Source organism: Mesocricetus auratus, unplaced genomic scaffold (genome assembly GCF_017639785.1).
Source record: "Mesocricetus auratus isolate SY011 unplaced genomic scaffold, BCM_Maur_2.0 Super-Scaffold_100013, whole genome shotgun sequence".
NCBI classification, from domain to species: Eukaryota; Metazoa; Chordata; class Mammalia; order Rodentia; family Cricetidae; genus Mesocricetus; species Mesocricetus auratus.
In genome coordinates, this window is record NW_024429196.1 from 16,467,387 (window position 1) to 16,487,991 (window position 20,605).

Genomic DNA, 20,605 nt, shown 5'->3' on the forward strand with positions numbered 1-20,605 from the left:
GTGTAAACAGAAAGTCTGTTCTGATGCATGCATGCCCTTGTATGGAAGGTAGGGTAGATCTTTCTTGCCAAGGCAAAAATAGCACTAAGAGATTTTAAACTCAGGTTTTTCTAAGAACTGCACTTGAGTTCCAGGGAGAAGCAGGCACTCTGTAGCAGGGATAGCAGTTTGGACAGAGAATTCTTTCTTGTTGGTTTCAGTGGCAGTCCTATTGTTGAGCCTGAATCAGTCACAGATGAGACTAATGTCCAGTCTGAGGAGTCACAAATAAAACCAATGTCCAAGTTGCAGTGAGTGGTAACATCACAAATTATATACAAAAGGTTCAAATCTGAAAGGCAGACTCTCTTGTTTTTTGAAGTCAATGAAAAAATACTTTAGAAGTCAAACTGCACACAAGTAGAGATAATAAAATTTATGATATACTCAATTGTACATACTCTAAACTGAGAAACACCAAATGGTCACAAGGGAATGACTACATAAATATCCCTTTTGCCTAGGTAAGAGTAATAGATGTCTTTTTTTGAGAATGGGTGAGGATGAGTAAAAGGTACCAGCTGTCAATTGTAGTTGAATAGATTTAGATTCACTAAGCCAAGGAATTTACTGTATTTTCTTTTATGACTTTTAAAGTTTATATTTGTCTGTCCCACCTGAGAAAGAATCAGATATGCAAGGATGTATAAGTCACTTAAAAACTACAATATGCTTCTTAATTCTTTGAGAATTTCATACATAGATACAATGATTTGATCATATTTATCCCCGATTCCTTCTTTCATTCTGACTTCTTTCCCAACTTCTTTTTTCTTCTGTTGTTGTTTTTTTTATAACTCAATGAGTTCATTTTAGACTGCCCATAAACTCCATGGGTATGGGGTCATCCATTATCGGGTCAACATATCAGTAGCCATATCTTTAAAGAAGCACTACCTTCCTGGAGAAGTCATGAACTACAAATGGCTCCTCAGCTAGGGGTAGGGCTTGTCCTGTCATTTCCAGGTGTTTTGTTGCAGTATTTCCCAATGCCTGGTTTTTCTGATTTCATCATCCCTTCTTCTGGAATGGTTCATGAGACTGGGGAGGAAATGTGATTAAAAAAAACTGTTCCATTTGTGGCTATACACCACCTGGAAACTTATTCTCTCTATGCTTTGACCTATGAGCTTCTGTATTAACTTCCATTCATTGCACAAAAATTTTTGATGTGGTCTACAATGTACACTAATCTATGGGTAGAGAGAGATACCAATTTAGATGGCAGTTTGATACCATGGTCATTCAGCAAAATAATAATACTAAGTTCACCCAGGATCTATGAGCTCCCAAACCATTGGTTCTCAGTAAGATTTACAGGACTACACATACATTTTTCTCCTATAGAACTGACTTTAAATCCAACCAGAAAGTAACTGATTACCCCCGTAACACTTATGCCACTATTGCACCCATGAGAATATCTTGAAAAGCTGGTCATCATTGTAGCTCACAGTGTAATAGTTTTGTGAGACAGTTGATGACTTGTCTCCCCCAGCAATCTGCATATCACCATCCAATGTTATGGAAAGTAGTCAGCAGGGAGGAAGCTTCTTGGTCAGTGCCGACTTGATTTCTCCATGTCCTAACTGGATGGTATGGTACCTTCAGCAATTGAGTCTTACCATCAAGTTCTGGTAGGCAACCAAGAGCAATGGCAATAGCCTACATTATATTGGAGGTCTCAGAATAGCCTTGACCAATAATTCTTGGAAAGATATCCTACTCCCAAGCCTGGTCTTTTATTTGGCAAGCTTTCAGAGAAGTTTTGAAGATGATGGTTTGTAGCAATTATTTTGGAATCACATTCTTTATGAAAATCTAGCTCTTGGGGTCATTTGGTGACTAAAAAATAGATACTTTGTGGGGGGTCATAGGTAAACAATTTGCAACTTACTCCCCCCAAAGACTTATTCATTGTTTTTTAGACCAGAAGGGTCTGTGTAGACATTGGACTTTGAGTCTTCAAAAAGTTCCATTCATTTCACAGAAAACCTAGTTCCTGCCTATAGCATGGCAGACATGTTGAGATAATCAGATTTCTTCCACTGGTTGTGCTTTTTTTTTTGTCCTGCAAATTGCATGTATTTTATGTAGTGTTAATACAGCGAGTATCTAATGTTCCTAATTTATGCAGTTGGATATTTCATAAATGGAGTTTCTGCATGCAAGCATTTATACACATTAATATTTATGCAAGTATTCAAATAAATGCAAAGGCATCTGTCTGCATATGTGATGAAAATATGCATATGCATGAACATTTGTGCCAGGGGATAAGTCCCCAAAGTTAGTGATTGCTGAGGTTACACTTTTCAACTTTTGTTCTTTTCAAAAAATTTCCTTGGTTAGGAAAGGCATGTAGAAAAATAGCACAACCATTAATATTGACATATGAAATGATTTTTTGTGACTGCATCTAGTAGGTGTATAAAACAAGTCAATTGAAACTCCTTTTATCAATGATAGGATTTTCAATAGCATTTTACAATAAGTAATAATTTTCACTAAAACATTCATTCTAATAAACTGCCACACAATAACAAACTATTAGCAATGAAAATTTTGTATGAATGCCTGTAGTACAGGAATTTTTCCCAGGTTGAAATTCCCAGCCTTATGTTTTAGACTCTATTTCTAGGAGGCCTAGACCCTTCCTAGAACTGTCACAGAGGGCAAGGGTTACTAGTCCTTATTGCTCACTGATCTCCAGCACTCTGTCCCATATCTCTGTCAGTCTAGAGGGGACTCTCTTTGATCTTGTATACTTGTAATTCTGGTTTTTTTCTATTTATTAGGTTCAAAAACAGTGTTTCTTTTGATTTGTAAACTTATTTATTTATATACCGATACATCTCCAGCCCCTGGTGTTAATAGTTCATGGTAGACTAGAATAAACAGAATCAATTCTGAAATACCACTTTTGCAGTTTAAAGATGTGTTAAAGATGCTACACTCTGCTTCCTCCAGCATCTGAGGCACTTACAACCCAGCAGCTGTTTGGAAGGGACTGAAAATTGTGGTGTGTGTGTCATACTTAAGTAGAATCTTTCCATGGAAATTTTAGTGCATTCGTTTTGAGTCGAAATGCTGGATGGCACATCTTTTCTTCTGGGAGAAGAGTTGAGAGAGTTATGGATTATTTAGATGTGAATTTGAAAGGAATTGTTTGCTCAGAGTTGTGCTTGATTTTTAAGGTCCCAGTAGAACTTCTTTCCCATCATTCACTGGTGGATGCAGATTTTAATTCTTGTGTTATATAGAGAATATGGACATGCCTCTAGCCAGTCAAAGTACAGAGTCACTGTTAGAATTATTTCTATGTCTTTTGTTGATTTCCTTGATTCTCTCTCTCTCTCTTTTTCCAGGAGAGTTTCTTTTCTGAGGCAAGGCCCCGCCAAAATATTTCAGGCTTTGCCTTGAATTTACAAATTCCCATCTTAGGTTTTCAAGTGCTAGAATTATAGCATCACTGTGCCCATCTTGATTCCCTTCTAAGTAGAAGTCATCCACTTGGGCTCAAGGCAGGGTTATCAATAACTCCAGTTCAAGAAGGAGCCGGGTGTGTTGAAGGCATGGATGTAAGTCACAGTGAGGAAGAGGCCAGTGGTACAGGATGTGAGAGGAGAAGCTAAACAGAGGTGAGATAAAGAGTTGAATTTTCCTGATGACAGTGAAAACCATGGGACGTTTTCAAGTAGATGTGGGGTATAATTTGAGTTTCATTTTCAAAATAAGTACCCAGGCTAATCCTAGAAATAAAATGGACTGTGGGAAGCAAGAGAGATGAGGATAATATGGTGGTTTTCATCAAGTAGTGCAATAGGATGCCAATAGAAAGGGAGAGAAGACACAGGTTTCACTTTGAGAGCAGAGTTAACAAAACCATGGAGAAGGAAGACCTGTGGGTAATAAAGGGGTAGGGGAGCTTCTCATGGAACTTTGGTTTGATTGAATGGGTAATTGGTTGGTCCATTTAACTTAGATGAAGACGACTGGGGAACAACTTGGAAAGGAAGAAGTGAGAACATTTTACTATTTCACTTGTTGCATATGGACATCTAAGCAGAGGCAGCCACTATGCTCTTTTATCTAGTAGTCTGAAAGTCAGGGACAAGGCAGGAAAGGAGGTACAGAACTGGGCATCATCAGCATCTAGGTGGTATTTAAAGCCCTAGAAAGAGATGGACTCACCCAGTGGGAGTGTCAACAGAGATGAGAGCCAGAGCCAGGGTTTAAGGGGGTTCTCCAGTCTGAGGAGGTCTGGTAAGAGAACACACAGAGCAGAGTCTTATGAGATGACCAAGAATTAAGATGAGTTTGCAAGCAGAAGCCAAGGGAGGGGGTGCTGGATGGGAAAAATGAATAGAGGAAACTTGTTTGAGAGGTTTTTCGTAAAGGACGTCATTGGTCTACAAATGATACTATAGACTGATCTAGAGTAATCCTCAGAGAATTTCTCTTTTGGTGTGTGTACCTGTGCATGCAAATAGACCAGAGGAGGACATTGGGTGCCCTATTGTATCACTTTCTGCTTTATTCCTTGGAGACGGGGTCTCTTAGAGAATATGGTATGTTTCTAGCAAGCCCCAGAAATCCTGCTGTCTCTGTCCTCCACAGCGCTGGGTTTATGGATGAACAAGCAACTGCACCTGACTTTTTACATGGGTGCTTGGGATTCGAACTCATGTCTTCACGTTTCAAAGCAAGTGCTAGTGGGCCACCACCTTCCCCCACCAGAGCTCTTCCTCCTCCTCTATCTATCTATCTATCTATCTATCTATCTATCTATCTATCTATCTATCTATCTATCCATCCTATCTATTTATTTATATTTGGTACTGGGATAGAGCCCAGGGGTTGGATCTTCTACGCAAGCTGTATACCACGGAGCCACATCCCCAGCTCCTTCCCTTTTCTTTGTTTCAATACTAAGCACCGAGTTGTTCAGATTTGTTGCTACCTAACATGTATGGTGCTAGAAAAGTGACGACTTGAAAAGAACTGAAAATTCACTTTTACTGAATCTAAACTAAAAACTGATACTCAGTTCAGATATTAGTAAAACATTGTTATGGATCATTTAAATATGCATTTTATATCCTCCTCAAGTATTGCTGATAGCATTTTATTTTGGAATGAGACATACTATATAGTGATTTTCTCAGACTTATCTTTAACATATGAAAACTATTTGGTTAATAATTTAATTTGATTACATATCAAAAGGATACTAATTTGGATAGATTAGATTTAAACACATTACTAAATTAGTTTACTGGACTTAATTTTTTTTCTTTTTAGGAGTAGCTTCTAGCAAAGTTAAATTTAAGTAGATCACATTGGCCTTCTTTTCTTCACTCTTTTCTTTTATCTTTCTTTTTCAATATAGTGTCTGTGTAGTCCAGGTTAGCCTCAAGCTTGCTATGTGCTAGGGATGACTTTGAACTTTGGATTCTTTTTGTTTTCACTTTCAAAGTATAATTGTGTGAGTCATTTTGCTCAGTTTATTTAATGCTGGGGATTGAACCCAAGGCCCTATGTGTGCTAAGCAGGCACTTTATTAATTGCATTAGTCTCTAGCTCCTCATATCCTATTTCTGTTGAGAGAATGAAAAAAACTCACATTTTATGTATACACTTAATCATACCCATCTAAAAATGATCATACCTCACCAGGAAGAACTGGGAGAGTCTGAGAAACGTGGACTCTGAGAGGTTCTAGTATTTGTATAAGGTCCCAAGGCTATAAGACTGAAAATTGGATTTTGGCTCTGTGACTGGCTAGGTTGAGCCATGACTCTGCCACCACATTGAAGCCATCTGTGCCATTCTCTCTCTGGAGACATTTTATGTTTACATAAGCGAAGGACATTTACATGGATGTACTTGAGTTTTTAACTCATGTGGTTGAACTTATGACTTGTGATAGTTGATGGCTTGGTTGTGAGTCTAGCCTTCAATGGCTGGACCATCTCACCAGCCCTTGTGGTTCAGCTTTGACATACTTATACTGGTTTTGCTTTGGTGGAATGATGGATGCATCACTTTTAGTTAGGTTCCCCTTTTTCTTGGGACTAAAGGACAGTCAACTGGTTTGTGCTATTTATTTCCAATTGATAGTTTTCACTCTCTTTGTGTAGTGGGTCTATTACCATCATCTGTTGCTGTGAACTTTTCCCATGTTCGATGATATTCTCTCTTGTTTTTAGGACTGTCAGGCTTTCAGTAAAATCCCCATGGAGAATAGACCTATGTGCTCTTACAGAAATAATTTAAAGTTAATATAAATTCTGAAAAGTTAGAAGTTTGTAATCAACTTCCATGTCCTATGGGTATCTGAAGATCAGCAAATCTGAAACTTGAACCCTTACCCCATTCCCTTTACTCTTCTTAATTTATCATGTTAAGTGTCTACACTAGACATTCAGTTGCCAAGGGAGAAAACATGGCCCCCTTCTACTACTCAACCCCAGCTGTGATCATTAGTCACGTTGAAGCAATTTTCTGACTCTTTTCCATGCCTTAACAGCTATGGAGTCCTTTAGCCCATCATCATTTCCAGTTTCCGTCTTTACTCCCATTTAATGGTAACTTTTCCCCCTCAGTTACCCTTACCACTCATTGTCAGCTTGTTCAGTAGCAGAGGCTCTGTGTCTTTTGTCTGTGTATTTAGATGTTCACTGGGAGTTTTCACTTTATGGACAGAAATATAGGTTATATATCTGTTTTAGTCACTACTTGAAGCTGACCTGTGCTTACTCTCCATCTGCATTCTTCAGTCCTGATTACTGTTAGCAGAGCCTACTTAGCCTTACTTTTCATTTGAATGGCAATAATGCTTTTGAGAATGCAAGACCTCATGCTATTCCCATTTACCTGCCCAGCTCTCCTGCTTCCATGTTAGCTCAACCAATGAGACTCAGATCTCTTTTTTTTTTTAACTAAGTCCTATAGTTATCTGCTTCTTAATAATAGAATGTGATAGAAATCCCTAGAATAGAATATGTGATACTGCAGTACCTTGGGACCAACTGGGGATCATTTTTACACAGGTATATAGGCAGAGCATCTGGCACACTCTTTATCTGCTGGCACATACCTTAAGCAAGTAAAAACAAAGAAGGGTAATTGGAGAGGGAAGGGACTGTAAAAGACATAGAATTTCTTCTAATCAAATCATGACTTTGTTTAAACCCTTTCAGGAAAATTAGTCAAGTTTCCTAGAGGATTGCAAATGCTCCTCATTTGCAAAGTTGTGCCTAGAACTCTGTGTTACCACAAGATTTTAGTATTTTCTTCAGTCCTCTTCCCAAACTGGCTCTAATTTCAGAATAAGCCCATGCCAGTCCTGCCCCTGATAGAAGGGGAATGTTCATTTCTGCCTGTAATGGAGCAGACGGTGCTAGTGGACACTCAGGCAACATTTTATGCATCTGATGAAGAGATACTGGCATTTTCATATGGTATATAAGATTTCATAGGAGGCATTATGGAGAGTTTAGTTAAACAAAAATGTTCTTTTCTGATCTTTCTCAATTTGTTAATAGCAGGTCTTAGAATGGCAAGGGTGTGTGTTACAAAAGCCTGTTTATGAATGACCCCATGAAGAGATAGCAGGCTCACTCTTTCCAGTCTCCCAGCTCAATAAGAGGATTGTGAATAACCTGAGAACTTTTTGAAGAATTGGGCTTTTAGCTACAGGAGAGGAAAAACTGCTAAAAATATCAGTTCAAGGTGCTTTCTGGGTGTGGATTTTCTTGCATGGGCCCATAACCAAGATGACTGACTGCAAACTCAGAATGCCATCATCTCAAGAGCCTGTATTCTACCTTAGAAATCTCTTCTGAGATTTCTAGCTCTGGAATTCTAGTAATAGGTTCAACATAGTTCATGAAAGTCTCTTTCCAAAGTGTTGCCAGTATTCACAAGGTACTCAGCATGAAACAGTTTGCTTTCTGCCAAAGGAGATTAAGTCAGATGAGCCACACCAGAAGTAGTGGCTTTTAGGTAGAGTATAGAAGTGCAGTGGTGGACAGGAGAGAACTGGTCCAGATGAGGGCTTCCAGGACAAGGGATTCCAGAAACTGTGAGAGAGGAGAATAAGCATTTGCTTTGCACAGTGCTCTGAGATGCCATCCTAACATTGATATAGATGGTCTGTACATACATGAGGCATGGAAGAAAGGGGATTGATGAGTAAAAGGACAGAAGCCTGTGTTATATGTGCCCACTTCTGTCTGTAATATGAAAGCTTATATATGTATGTTTATGTTTGAGTAGCTGCAGAAGACATAGGATACATAATGACATTGTCTGCCTCTGGAAAAGGACTCTAGGGACCAGGTCTGGGGTAGGATTTTAAAGTTTTATGCACATTGTTTAAACTTTCCTCTTTCCTTTCTCTCTCTCTCTCTCTCTCTCTCTCTCTCTCTCTCTCTCTCTCTCTCTCTCTCTCTCTCTTTCTTTCTTTCTTTTCTTTCCAAGAGCTAGAGAGAATGTCTCTAGGCTTATTTGTAGCCCTAGAGTAGGTGACATGATTGGAGGCGCCAGATGGGAAAAGAGGAAGAAGTGAGAATCCAGGAACTCTCGGTCATACCTTCTTCTAAGTACCAGAGCCCAGGGCTCTCACACCTCCAGTTTTATGACATCAGCTGGATTGCAGTTGCATTAGCTCTTCTTGGCTGACCTGGAGCTGAACTGGCATTTATGTCTTCTATGAGGGAATGCTGCAGTGTTCCAGAAAGATTACAACACTGAATTGTCTCCACTCATTCTCCTTCAATTGCACATGTATCGCATTCCTTATAAAAAACAACAACAAAAAACTTACTTAAAGATTTTTTGTTTATCCCAGGATGACCTGTGTATTCTCAATCTAACTCATTTAATCAGAAATGTCTAAAAACTGGGCCAGGGAGACAGTTTGCTTAGTAAAGGGCTTGATATTAGGACTTAAGTTAAGATTCCCAAGGGCTTGTAAAAATCTGGACAATGTAGTATATACCTATAATCTTGAGCTGGAAAAATGGACACCCCAGTGTGGGGGCTGGGGTTTACTAGCCAGTTTCTCTAGATGGATTGGTCTACTGCAGTTCAGTGAGAGATTCTGTTTCAAAACAGAAGATGAAGAGTGACTGAGACTACTGATTCTAACCTCTAACTTCGATGTGTCTACCCGCTATACAGAGATTTGAACCCTTCCTTTCCTCCCAAGAAGTGACTAAGTTCATTATATGCTTGGGTATTTTTGTTTTTATTGCTGTTGTTGTTGGGGGAGCATGGGATCTCTGATTTACTGTTTCAACAAGATATCCCTAATTTCAGACTTTTTTGTACAACTGGTTTATGTGTCTTTACAAGGAGCATCATTGTGTTTTCTTTATTCAATGTGCCTAGTAAAGGACTATTGGCATTTAGTGAATATTTTACGAGTTAGTAGTCAATATGAGGACAGAAAACAAATGCTTATGTTTTTTTCTGCTAAAATTTTAACATGAAAAACTTTTTCATGGTCCAAGAAAGTATTTTAGAAAGGATTCACACCTGGAGTTTCTCAGTGTTGGAATCAGTGACATTTTTGGCCAAATAATTCTTTACTGGGGGCCACTGTTCCGTGTGCTATGGGATGGCTGACAGGGTCTCTGGTCTCTACACAATGCCAATGAGAATTCCATAAAAAATATCTCGAAGTATTGCTAAATTTCTCCTGGGAGCAACATTGTCCTAGTTAAAAATAGCTTAAGATTTGTAGTTTTAGTGGGTATTCAGGGGTCGATCCACATGGAGAAATAACTTTTCAAATGAGGAGGCCAAGTAAGCTTACACACAGCCTTCATATGGCCCGTGAACATATCCTGGTGCCTTAGAGAGGAGCTAGGCTGCAGTTCATCCAGCATTCGTCTTCTCATTTTATTTCTGCTTGGTTCCTGGATAGGAGAAGGTCTTGGGTCTAGTATGAAGTCAGAGTCCATTTGTGTCAGTCAAAATCAGGTTCTTATGGCCTGTCAACATGCAAGAATATTGCATACAGGTTTGGCTGGCTTGGCCCTCAAATCAGCTGTGTTCTGGCCACTTCAAAAAGCATACCTGATAAATCATTTCTTATTAATCTGAGAAGAGTCAGGAGATTCTCTGAATGCATGCATTGACTTAACATGTGTGGTGTTTCTCCAGCGTCTACCATGTGATGGGCAGAAGAAGCTTCTCTTCCCCCCTCCCCCACTCTTCCTTCCATCGCAGTTGCTCTATTTCTGTGGGCTTGGGATTGTCATTTTGTTTGCCACAAAATCAAATATTGTTTGCCTTTCTTCCCTGCATAAAGCCTCTCCTACCCCTCACTTAAGCTACCTGATTTCGGAGGGGCCAATTATAACTACAAGGAAGAGGAATGATCAGGGTGGCTAGGATTTTCAAACTTTCAAAATGCAAGGCAGGGTTACACACACACACACACACACACACACACACACACACACACACACTCCACGCCATCATGCATTCTGAAAGCTCACCCCTCCGTGGAGTCATATGTTGCCCTACAACATATTGGCATGTCAGCTGCCAAGTGAGTCTGTAGAATCTCCTTCCTTAGAGGTCTTTAAAAATAGAACAAATACCTATCTGTCCACAATGGTGTTGGTGCAGCCCTGCTGATTAGAAGGAATAGACTAGATTTTTCTGTCAAGGTTCATTTCTGTCTTGAGTGCTCTTAAGTAGATGAATTTGCTTTTTGGTGTGGAAGGGGTCATGGAGAAAAGTAACACTGTATGAATTTATGGTGTATGCCTGTACACATCCTTCTTAAATAGAATGGCCCTCTCCTGCTTTTAATGCTGCTGAGGCACTTACTGTATCGGGAGCCTCACATCCGTTGTCTGAGAATGGTGGGGCCATTAGGGCACAGGGAGCCTGGTGGGTCTTTTTGTCCTCATACACTTATTCCTTTTTTTCTCTATGTAGGTATGCATGCACATGCCTGTGAAGATGAGGTGGCAGCTTGCAGGGGTCATTCTCTCCTTCGGCCATGTGGGTTCTGGGGATCAAACTCATGCCATCAAGCTTGGTGGTAAGTATTTACTCACTGAGCCATCTTGCTGGTTGGCACAGGGTGTCTTGAGATATAAGGACTTGCATAACTCAAGTCCCACCTTCCTCTTGTGGAGGGGGAACCCTATCCAGGATGCTGGCCTTCAGATACGTGCTTTCTGTCTCCTGACCCTGTGACTTCTTTGTGGGTTTGGTCTCTCACTATGTCTAGACATTTGATTTGTAGCCATAAAATTTAGAGTCATAACAATTTTGGGAACCTACTAAAGGAACTATGGCCCACTTTATTTTGGGGGCAAGGTTTAACTTTGTGTTAGATTTTAGTCAGATTTGGTTGGAGTCTCACCGCCTCCCCACCATGTTCATGTGTATTTTTATGTAGCCTTGTATATTTTTATGTGTTATGTTTACATGTAGTTATATGAATATAAAAATGGGAATTTGTGTCTATGTGGGTATATATGTATAGGTGTGTGTGCGTATGTTTGTGCATGTCCACATGTCTGTGTGTAAGCTGGTGTGTGTTTGTCTGTGCACATTGATGTAGGTATGTGTGTTTTGGTGTGCAAACATAATGCATGGGTGTGTGTACTCCCATATTGGTCAGAGTACAGCTGGAAGCTGAGCAGGCTCACCTGAGGGGAAGTGTCAGATATTCACAGAGTTGTGCCAGTGGTTAGGGGCCCAGTGATTCCACAGCATGAGCTCTGTGTGACTGAACTGTGTTCAGGACTGGATACATGGAGAAGGGGCTATCCAGAGCAGTCACTCCTGTGAGGGTTCGGCTACCACAGGACAGTCAGTAAAACCGATTGAGCATGGCGAAGAAATGTGTCTGTCCTGTCCTTTTCCTCACCTCCTGTTCCTGCCTCTGTGGGCTAGACTTCAGAGAAGCTGAATGATGCTAGTATAGTGTTTAGGGAGTCTCCTGGGACAAGGAGCAAGGTGGTTGAAGAAGATTGGGACCTGGACTGGAGGCAAATAGAGAATCAGTAGGTTCATTCCTCTCTCTCTCTCTCTCTCTCTCTCTCTCTCTCTCTCTCTCTCTCTCTCTCTCTCTCTCTCTCTCTCTCTCTGTGTGTGTGTGTGTGTGTGTGTGTGGTGTGTGTGTTTTCCTTGTTTTTTCTAAATTTACCTTCAACTGGAAAAAATAGTTTTCTGGCCATGGTGCACCTAAAATTCCAGCAATTGGCAAGATTGTTATTTGAGGTTAGCCTTAGCTCCACAGTGAGACCCTGTCTCAGATAAGGTCTTTCTATCATTTAGATTAGAAACCATTGCTAGCAGGATGCCATTCCTTCTAGACACACAAGTGAACAGTACATTCATGTTATTTTCGAAGGGAAAATGCAGTATTTTGAAAAAGCCCTATCAATGTTCCAGACACTGAATGCAAGACACCAGATGCTGGGAAGTGTTACTTCTAAGGATAATTGCTTCCACTAATTTAGGTGTTGCTTTAATGTTATTTTATTTGCGTGTTATGTACATTGCTTAATCCACAAAATGTTTTGCATGATTCCCAGAGTCAAAACTCTGACATGAACTACCCTGGGAGAGATACAGGTTTTGCCTGTATTTCTTTGTTCCTAGTCTGCTCCCTTCTTGGAAACTGTTTTGTTTTTTCATCTCTTTTGTCTTTGGTTCATCTGCCTTTTTTTTGTTGTTTCTGATGCGTAGGCCTGTGTTTATACAGCATGTGTTCCCCTTGTGCTGTGTGACTGGTGGAAGATGCGGTCTTCTGAAGTTGCCTCTCCGGGTTCCTGCTGATCATGGAGAGCACTCCTGAGGCACGGTGCTGTCTGCCTTGTGCCTTTGACAGCTTCATTATGTGGCTAGACTGCAGTTTCTCCAACCAGTCCCTTGCTGATGGGCATTTGGGCCATTTCCAGTCTCTTGCTATTACTAGTGTTGCAATGAATAATAATGTACATTTATCATCCCATGTTTTGCCAGTATGATACCCTTGGGGGTTGGTTTTTATGAGAGAGACTGATGGGTTAAAAAGCAAATGCATATGCAATTTTGGTAGATATTGCCAAGTCCACCCCCCCCTCATTGAGTGGAGCTGTTTGTGTTCCTAACAGCAATATATGACATAGCCTGTTCCTCCACAGTCTCAGTAACATAGTATGTCATCAAAGTTTGGGAATTTATGCTATTTCAAAAGGTGCAAAATGAGAGCTTGTACTTCAATTTTCATTGCGCTTATGATTGAAAAGGTCGGATCACATTTGAAAAGTTCATTCCTGGGGCTCTTCAGCTTTTGTCCACATCGAGATGGTGTTTAGTTCCCTCCTTGGCTTTGGTTTTGAGCTGGGAATACTTTCTTACTCTTAAGTCATAAGTGAATTCCCCTGTGTTTTCTTCCATGGTTTTGTATTTTGCGTTTAGATCCATTTGGTATGGGGCATGAAGAAGTCCATTCCGTTAATTCCTTTCCCTTTAGTGGCCCATAATTATATATCAGGCAATCTGCCTGCTCCCCCACATGCTTCAGCGTTCTCACTCCAGCCTATTTCTGACTTTCCATCCATTCTGAGAATGCTTCAGTGTCACAGAGATGCTGCCATGGGTAACAGAGCTGTTTGAATCATAGAAGTAATGGTCTGATTGCCACAATTACAGGAGTGTCCTGTTTAAGTGGACATTTTAGAGATCTCATATGAGCAGGCTATCTTTAGTCCATTGTACAACGAAGGAAAAAGGGCTCAGTGAAGTTGTACAAACTGGTCTGAGATCACCCAGTGAGTTAGCAGTGGGACCAGAACCCATGTTCTTACTTGTGTTGCATGATTTTCTCTAGATGCTATGATTATTCTCAGAAAACAGCAGGAACCAGGCAGGGTCCCAGCAAGGACCTGGCCCAGATTGTGTAATTTCTCTTACTGTACATACTTTGTTAGCTTTGACTAGCATAGGATGATACATAATTTAACTTATTTTGTATCGTAACAGAATCTGACTTTTAGAACTAAGTCTTAAAACGTTTGAACTGGGTCACAGTTATGAAGGGAGAACAGAAGCTAGTTTTGTGATTTAACACCAGAAATAGGTTGCTTTTGTTTCGTATCTCCAGAATCCCCCTTTCCTGTCTTTGCTCTTCCTTCCTCCTGCCTCCCCATTTCCTTTGCTACACCCTGCCCCCACGCTTGAGATAGGGTTTTGCAGTGTAGTAAGGCTGACCTCTGACTCTTGGTTTTCCTACCTCAGCTACTACAGTTCTTGAGTGCTGAGATTATTGGTATGGTAGCACATGAGATCAGGATTTTTCCTCGCATGATCTGTTGCTTTATTATGATCATGTTAAGTGAAAGAATATTTCTTAAGCACTTACTTAGAAGCACTGATTTGAGTGCTCTTCAAGTATATTATTGTATTGCCATCAAGCCCGTCTAAGGATGCTGTCTTCATGACTGCAATGCTCTCAATGAAGAATACTTGCCTTTGAGAAATTCAGTAGCTTTATCCAGCCCTGCAGAGTGGATGAATGATGTGTTCGGATTCAATTCCTGTGTTTACTCCAGCGTCTGTTTTAACCATGATGCTGTGTCCTGCATATGTTAGTTTGGATCTTGCTATCATATCACTATTTTATCATGTTAATTTGATTCAAATGATGTCTTTCTTTTAGCCTAGTTAAGTTACTCCTATTAGATCTTAAGAAGTTACAAATATCTGACCCTCAGATATTAATAGGATATTTGCTTCTCTCCAAGAAAACACCTGGAAAATGAAATAAAATTGAACAGTTTAGAGGAGGTCAGTGTAAGAGAGAAACAGTCATTAATTTTATATCAAAATTTGCATGCTACCTCCTTTTCCACCAAGCTTTTCCAGTCCACACTGTGCTAGAGTCCATGTTACTAATGGGATGCCTGGTGGGTAGGGATGAGTGACTGGTGTGGAGATCTATGTGCAGCCTGAAGTAAATAAAATACTTGCTCCTTGAATATCTTCAACTTCCCACCTCCCTACACCATGCACAGTCCATTTACTATCGTGTGATATCAGTAGGCATATGAGGAAGCATGGAATCTTTGCTGCTGCTATGGACTTTTTCCTGCAGAGAACTAGTGGAGAGCGTTTAGAAAAGGACAGTGTTTTGTCAACATTTACTTTTTAAAAATTTGGATTTTCCCTTTCACTGGCATGCTTTCATAATACACAGTATTGGGTTTGATGTAGATGATTCCTTTCAAATGTACCATGTGCTTTGATCATGTCCAAACTTCCTTGTTCCCTGTGTTCATCCTCTTCTTCTTTTCTCCTCTCCTTTATCTCCTCTCTTCTCTGGTCTCCATTTTGCTCCAATGTTATTCATATCTCGTGTGTGAGTGTGTGTGTGTGTGTGTATAAAGTATATGTATGCTTTTATGTCTATAAAGAATTAGAGGGCCCACAAATGAGAGAATTTGTCTTTCTGCATCTGGCTTATTTCACATTATAAGATTTCCTGTTGGCTCTTGGACCTCAGACTGATGGCTGGGAGGCCATCATGGGAGTGACCCAGACTCCCTGAATATGGGTGTCAATAAGAAGGCCTAGGGAATCTATGGGGCCTTAGGTAGTAGATCAGTATTTATCCCTGGCATACAAATGGGCTTTGGGTGCCCATTCCACAATGAGGGATGTTCTCTCAGCCTGGACTTTTGGGGTAGGGCCTAGGTCCTGCCCCGAATGAAATGACAGACTCTGGAGATCCCCCAGGGAGGGCCTCACCCTCCCTGGGGAATGGAGTGGAGGGCTGGGGGGGCCTTGGAGGCCTGGTGGGAGGGGGGCGGGGGAGGAGGAGAGGGAGAGAGAAGCTGGGATTGACATATGAAGAAAATTGTTTCTAATTTAAATTAAAAACCCCCAAAATAAATAATTCCTAGAGCTTGTTTATGTTGAAAAGGATATTCCAAGTAGAAACAAACTCTTTGTAAATATCAAGCTACCTCCAAAAGGGGAGAGTATAAGTTCCAATATGGCTAATGGCTTAATAAATTATGGATACATTTTGTATAATAAAATCATTCCTTTTATGTAAAAAAAGATTTCTTGCTGTATCTATTTTCTAGGAAATAACATAGTTTCATTCTTTTTATAGCCTGTTCCTCTAGGCTCATGATAAGAGTATATCTTCAAAGTTTTAGAACTTACGCTATTTCCAAAGTTGCAAAACAGGACCTTATGTTTAATGTGCATTCCTCTTATCATTATCAAGGTTAAATATCTTTATTTTATGCATATTATTCCCTTTTTACAGCCAAAGTGTCACAGCTGGATTGTTTTTACTTTTAGAGGAGCCCTGTGCTGTGGGTTTGTCCTCCATAGCCTTTGTTATGTTGAGGTACATCTCCTCTAATTCTAGCTTTTCAAGGACTTTCTTCATGAAGAGATGCTGTACTTTATGAAAGGCCCTTTTTGTCATCCTTTCTCAGGTCATCTAGTGTGACATGTTACATTTATTGATCTGTTTGTGTTGAAACACCCTTGCATCCAGGTTAATTCAAGGAAAAACTTACCTTATGCAATCAGCCTTTAATGCAAGAATGCAAGGGTGGTTTGACACAAGGAAGCCTTTAATACAATAAGTTGGTGGACTACTGATAGCAATCAAAAACTCATAAAATAAACCACCTGACCCTGGAAAAGCATTTGACAAAGTTCAGCAGTCCCTAAGAACCATTTTTGATACTTGTCTTCCATATATTTTTTACTATTCCTGATAAATTATGAACATTTATCATTTTTATAACCAGTCAGGAATATGTGAAAGGTTTCAAAAGCTCTTTGTGCACAAAATATGCCTTTTTATTTACCAGGTTAATAATTTATATAATTATCTCTCAATAAATACTTTTAAGGAAAGCTTAGTTTGGGATATCAGCAAAAACTGAGGAGACAGAGGATTTGCTTGACTCTGGAGGGATGTTGTTTTGGGACTGTTCCTTTTCTTATCTGTGTGAGGGGTCTGAGTTTCCTTTTAAGAATGGTTTGCTGTTCTTGAGGAAATGCTACCGAAAATGGTTGTGTGTGCCTACTTGAAGACTTGGCAGTGGCTCTCCCAGCCCCTTCCATGCTTCCTTTTTGCATGTCTGACTGGTGACTAGCATTCCACGTAAATTCATCCCAGCCTCATCATACCTGTGCTTGGGCCCATTTCCCCTGCTATTGAGATCAACTCTCAGTGCCTCAGCCTTACCTTCCTCCTGTCATTCTTTACACCTTGTCTCATATATCCTTAAAGTATCTCAGATCTTTATGTTTAGCAGCTTCAACGCCTCTGGCTTAGGTCTCAATCCGTTTCCTGCACTATTTGTCAGGGGCCCGCTGATTTTCTTTCCTCCTACTTCAATACATCCTCCCTACCCCAGTGCTATATTAATTTTTTCAGCACTGAACTTGGATGCCGCTCCCTGATTAAAATGCCATGATGGATTGATTAATAAAAAATGACTGATTGACATTGAAGCCATCTTGTCTGCTTTCAAGAGTTCTTTCCACCTACATCTTCCCCATGTCATGTTGAACTTGCTCCTTATGGGGCCACAGAGTGTGGCGTCATTGTCTGTGTCTGTACAGTGTCCTCTGAGCTCTTTTTTCTCTTTAGAAAAGCTAAGCCATCATTATAATGTGTGTATGAAATGTTAGAGTTTTCCCTCCATTCTCTGAGTCCTCACAGCACTCTGTGCTGAGATGACATCTTTATACTTTCTCACTGTATGGCAGTTAGAACAATTCCAACTGAGAATATGAAGAAGTCATTACATTATAAAGACTTGAATGGAGGGTTCAGTTTCATTGACTTTTTATATTTCTTGCAGTTATTTGACATAATAGATTTATACTACATAGTTTAAAAATTGGTATTTTGAATCAAATGTTAAACATAATATACACATCACCAATATATCTTTTTTATTTTAGACCTATAAATGTCATTGATTTGTTATTTTAAATCGGCATTCTAAACATTCCTTTGTAGAACAATAATACCACAGAAAACATCAAACAGAACTCACATAAAAGATAGTTGTGTGGGCCATCTCATTTATTTTTATAAAGTAATTTTTGGTTTTCACAATTGCATTAATATAAATCATTTAGCTAAAATGCCACTTGAAGGATAATAAAGTTATTATTATGCTAGCCTTGAGAGACAATGTTAATTAAATTGGGAGGCAACATTAATGCTTAATAAGATAACAGTTTCCCCATTTTTGGAGACATGAAAACTTTATATTCTTATATTGGCTCAAAGTGCCAGGAATTTTTGCAACAGATTGAATGCTATGATAAACATCAGCTCTTTAAAGCCCTGGACAGTAATTTTTTATGAAAATTGAGCTGGAACTCCCCATTAGATCTCTGTGGAGATAAACACTTAAAAGTTTTTTAAAGCAGAGCTTTCGGCTCTACTGGAACTTAATCTCCCATTGATTATGCTTGTTTTGATTTGGAATACAGAGGTATGACACCAGCATACTTCCATCCGTGGTCATTCTCATGCTTGGGGATACTTCTGTCTGTTACATACATGTGGAGTGTTATCCACTTATAATTTTCACGTGCTTGAGTTCAGGCTACTGCTTTAAAGCTAGACTCTGAGAAGGTCTTTGTAGTTGTGTTTCCACACCAGCTCAAATATTTTGGTGTGTGTGTGTGTGTGTGTGTGTGTGTGTGTGTGTGTGTTTCTTTTGAGATAGTTTTCTTGTAGCCCTGGCAGGCCTCAATTCACTATGTAGCTGGGATGACATTGAACTTCTGTCCTCCTGCCTCTCCTTTCCAGTTTCTGGGATTACAGATGAATGGGATTACAGATCCAACATACCTACTTCTGGAAATGGGCTTTATAAATGTTTTTACTTCATTAGCTATTCAATGCATGTCTATTTCATGGTTTTTGTTTTTGCTGTTCATTTGGTTTGGTTTGGTTTTGATTTGATGTTTTGAGACAGAGTCTCATTAAATAGCCCAGGTAGCATCAAACTCACAGTCCTCTTGCCTCTGCCTATCCAGATCTATGATTATAGGTATGAACAACTGTGCCATGTACAAACCTGAGAATTTAATTTAACCTTAGAATTTAATTTACAGTCACAATACAAAGGGAGTCTTTAAAAATATCTTTCATTCATATGAGTTCATAGTGTTGAATACATACCATAGGTATGTATACTGAAGGAATATATATAGTTATATAGGAGATCCTGGCTTGAGGCTCCTTTGGGGTTTTATTCCTGAGAGTATGCATTTTCTAGTATTTATGAGTAGTGCATGAGCTGAATATAAAGGATTTAGGAAGGCCATGGGAGCAAGCTGTGACTGTATACCTTAAAACGCCCATTGCCAAATCTAGAAGATGGAGCCAACTGTCCTGGCTCACATCTGTAACCCTGTCATATTTGTAACCCTAACTAATCATGCCTAGCTTTAGGCAAGAGAGTCACAAGTTTGAGGCCACTAGCAAGTTTAAGGTCAGTCTGTGTAACTGTGTGAGGCCCTTCTCAAAATAAACTATTCAAGGCCCGGGGCGGTAGTGATGCATGCCTTTAATCCCAGCACTCGGGAGACAGAGGCAGGTAGATCTCTGTGAGTTCGAGGCCAGGCTGGACCGACAGCCTCAAAAACAATACAGAGAAACCCTGTCTCGTAAAACCAAAAAAAAAAAAAACTGTTTAAAAAGGGCTCTGAATGCAGCTCAGTGGTCGGTGCTTGCTTAGCATATGTAGGGCCCTAAGGTCTGTGGATCCCCCCAGTACTGCAAGGAAAAACAAAAACCACAGAACACAAAACATGAACTTTAGGAGAATAGCTTCTGGTTGACTGGCAATTCTTGGTTCATGTGATGTTAGATATTGGCTTTTGTTATGAATTATTGTGACGTGTGGTTGTCAGCTTGGCATGCACAGCTTAGCCCTAGCCTGTCATTATACTAATGAACTGAACTTTAAAAAATTAAACATGTATTTTGTTATTGAAAAAAATTAAACCCCAGGAGAGATGAATACTAAACACACACTGTTTAGAAATATATTTATCATTAAGCATGAACGTTTCTCAAATTAGGCTCTTGCCAGATCAAGGTTCTTGATAATGGTTGCCTACTTTTGCCATCGCTCCTGATTCTTAGTCTTGTGCTTAGAGATCACAGGGACCAAATTGTCTCCATACCAGAAAGAGTACTCTCCTTAAAGTAACCCTCAATAATGGCAATTCTTTGAAGTTGGAAATTAGAAAAGATGATAGAAAATAATACTGTCACTACCAGAAAGAAATAAAAGTCTCTGAGTGTTCACTGCTGTCTGGTCTAGTGGGTTTTATACACATTGAAGCAGTTAAGACCTGGGTTTGCATCTTTTATTATGAGAATTTGGGTGAATTACCACTGCAGGTTCCAGTGTCATCATCTGTGAAATGAATGCTGGGAGGATTAAATGGAATTTTATATACACTGAGAGGGAAGAGGGTGCCTAAGAACTCTCCACTACCTACTTCCCTTTTTATGTAGAATTCATCTCCTCCCAAG

At 39.8% G+C, this 20,605-nt stretch overlaps 1 protein-coding gene across 3 annotated transcripts in view; it reads left to right on the forward strand.

Annotated features, from left to right (window-relative positions):
* Positions 1-20,605, forward strand: part of Nebl (nebulette) — a 356,567-nt gene that overhangs the window by 210,735 nt on the left and 125,227 nt on the right. The window contains exon 5 of one of the 3 annotated variants that reach the window (XM_040755446.1): positions 11,002-11,107. The exons of the other annotated variants lie outside the window; for them this stretch is intronic. Within the exon in view, the coding sequence (XP_040611380.1) occupies positions 11,004-11,107 (104 nt within the window). The 5' untranslated portion in view covers positions 11,002-11,003. The remainder of the gene's footprint in view (positions 1-11,001; positions 11,108-20,605) is intronic. 3 annotated transcript variants of the gene reach the window in all.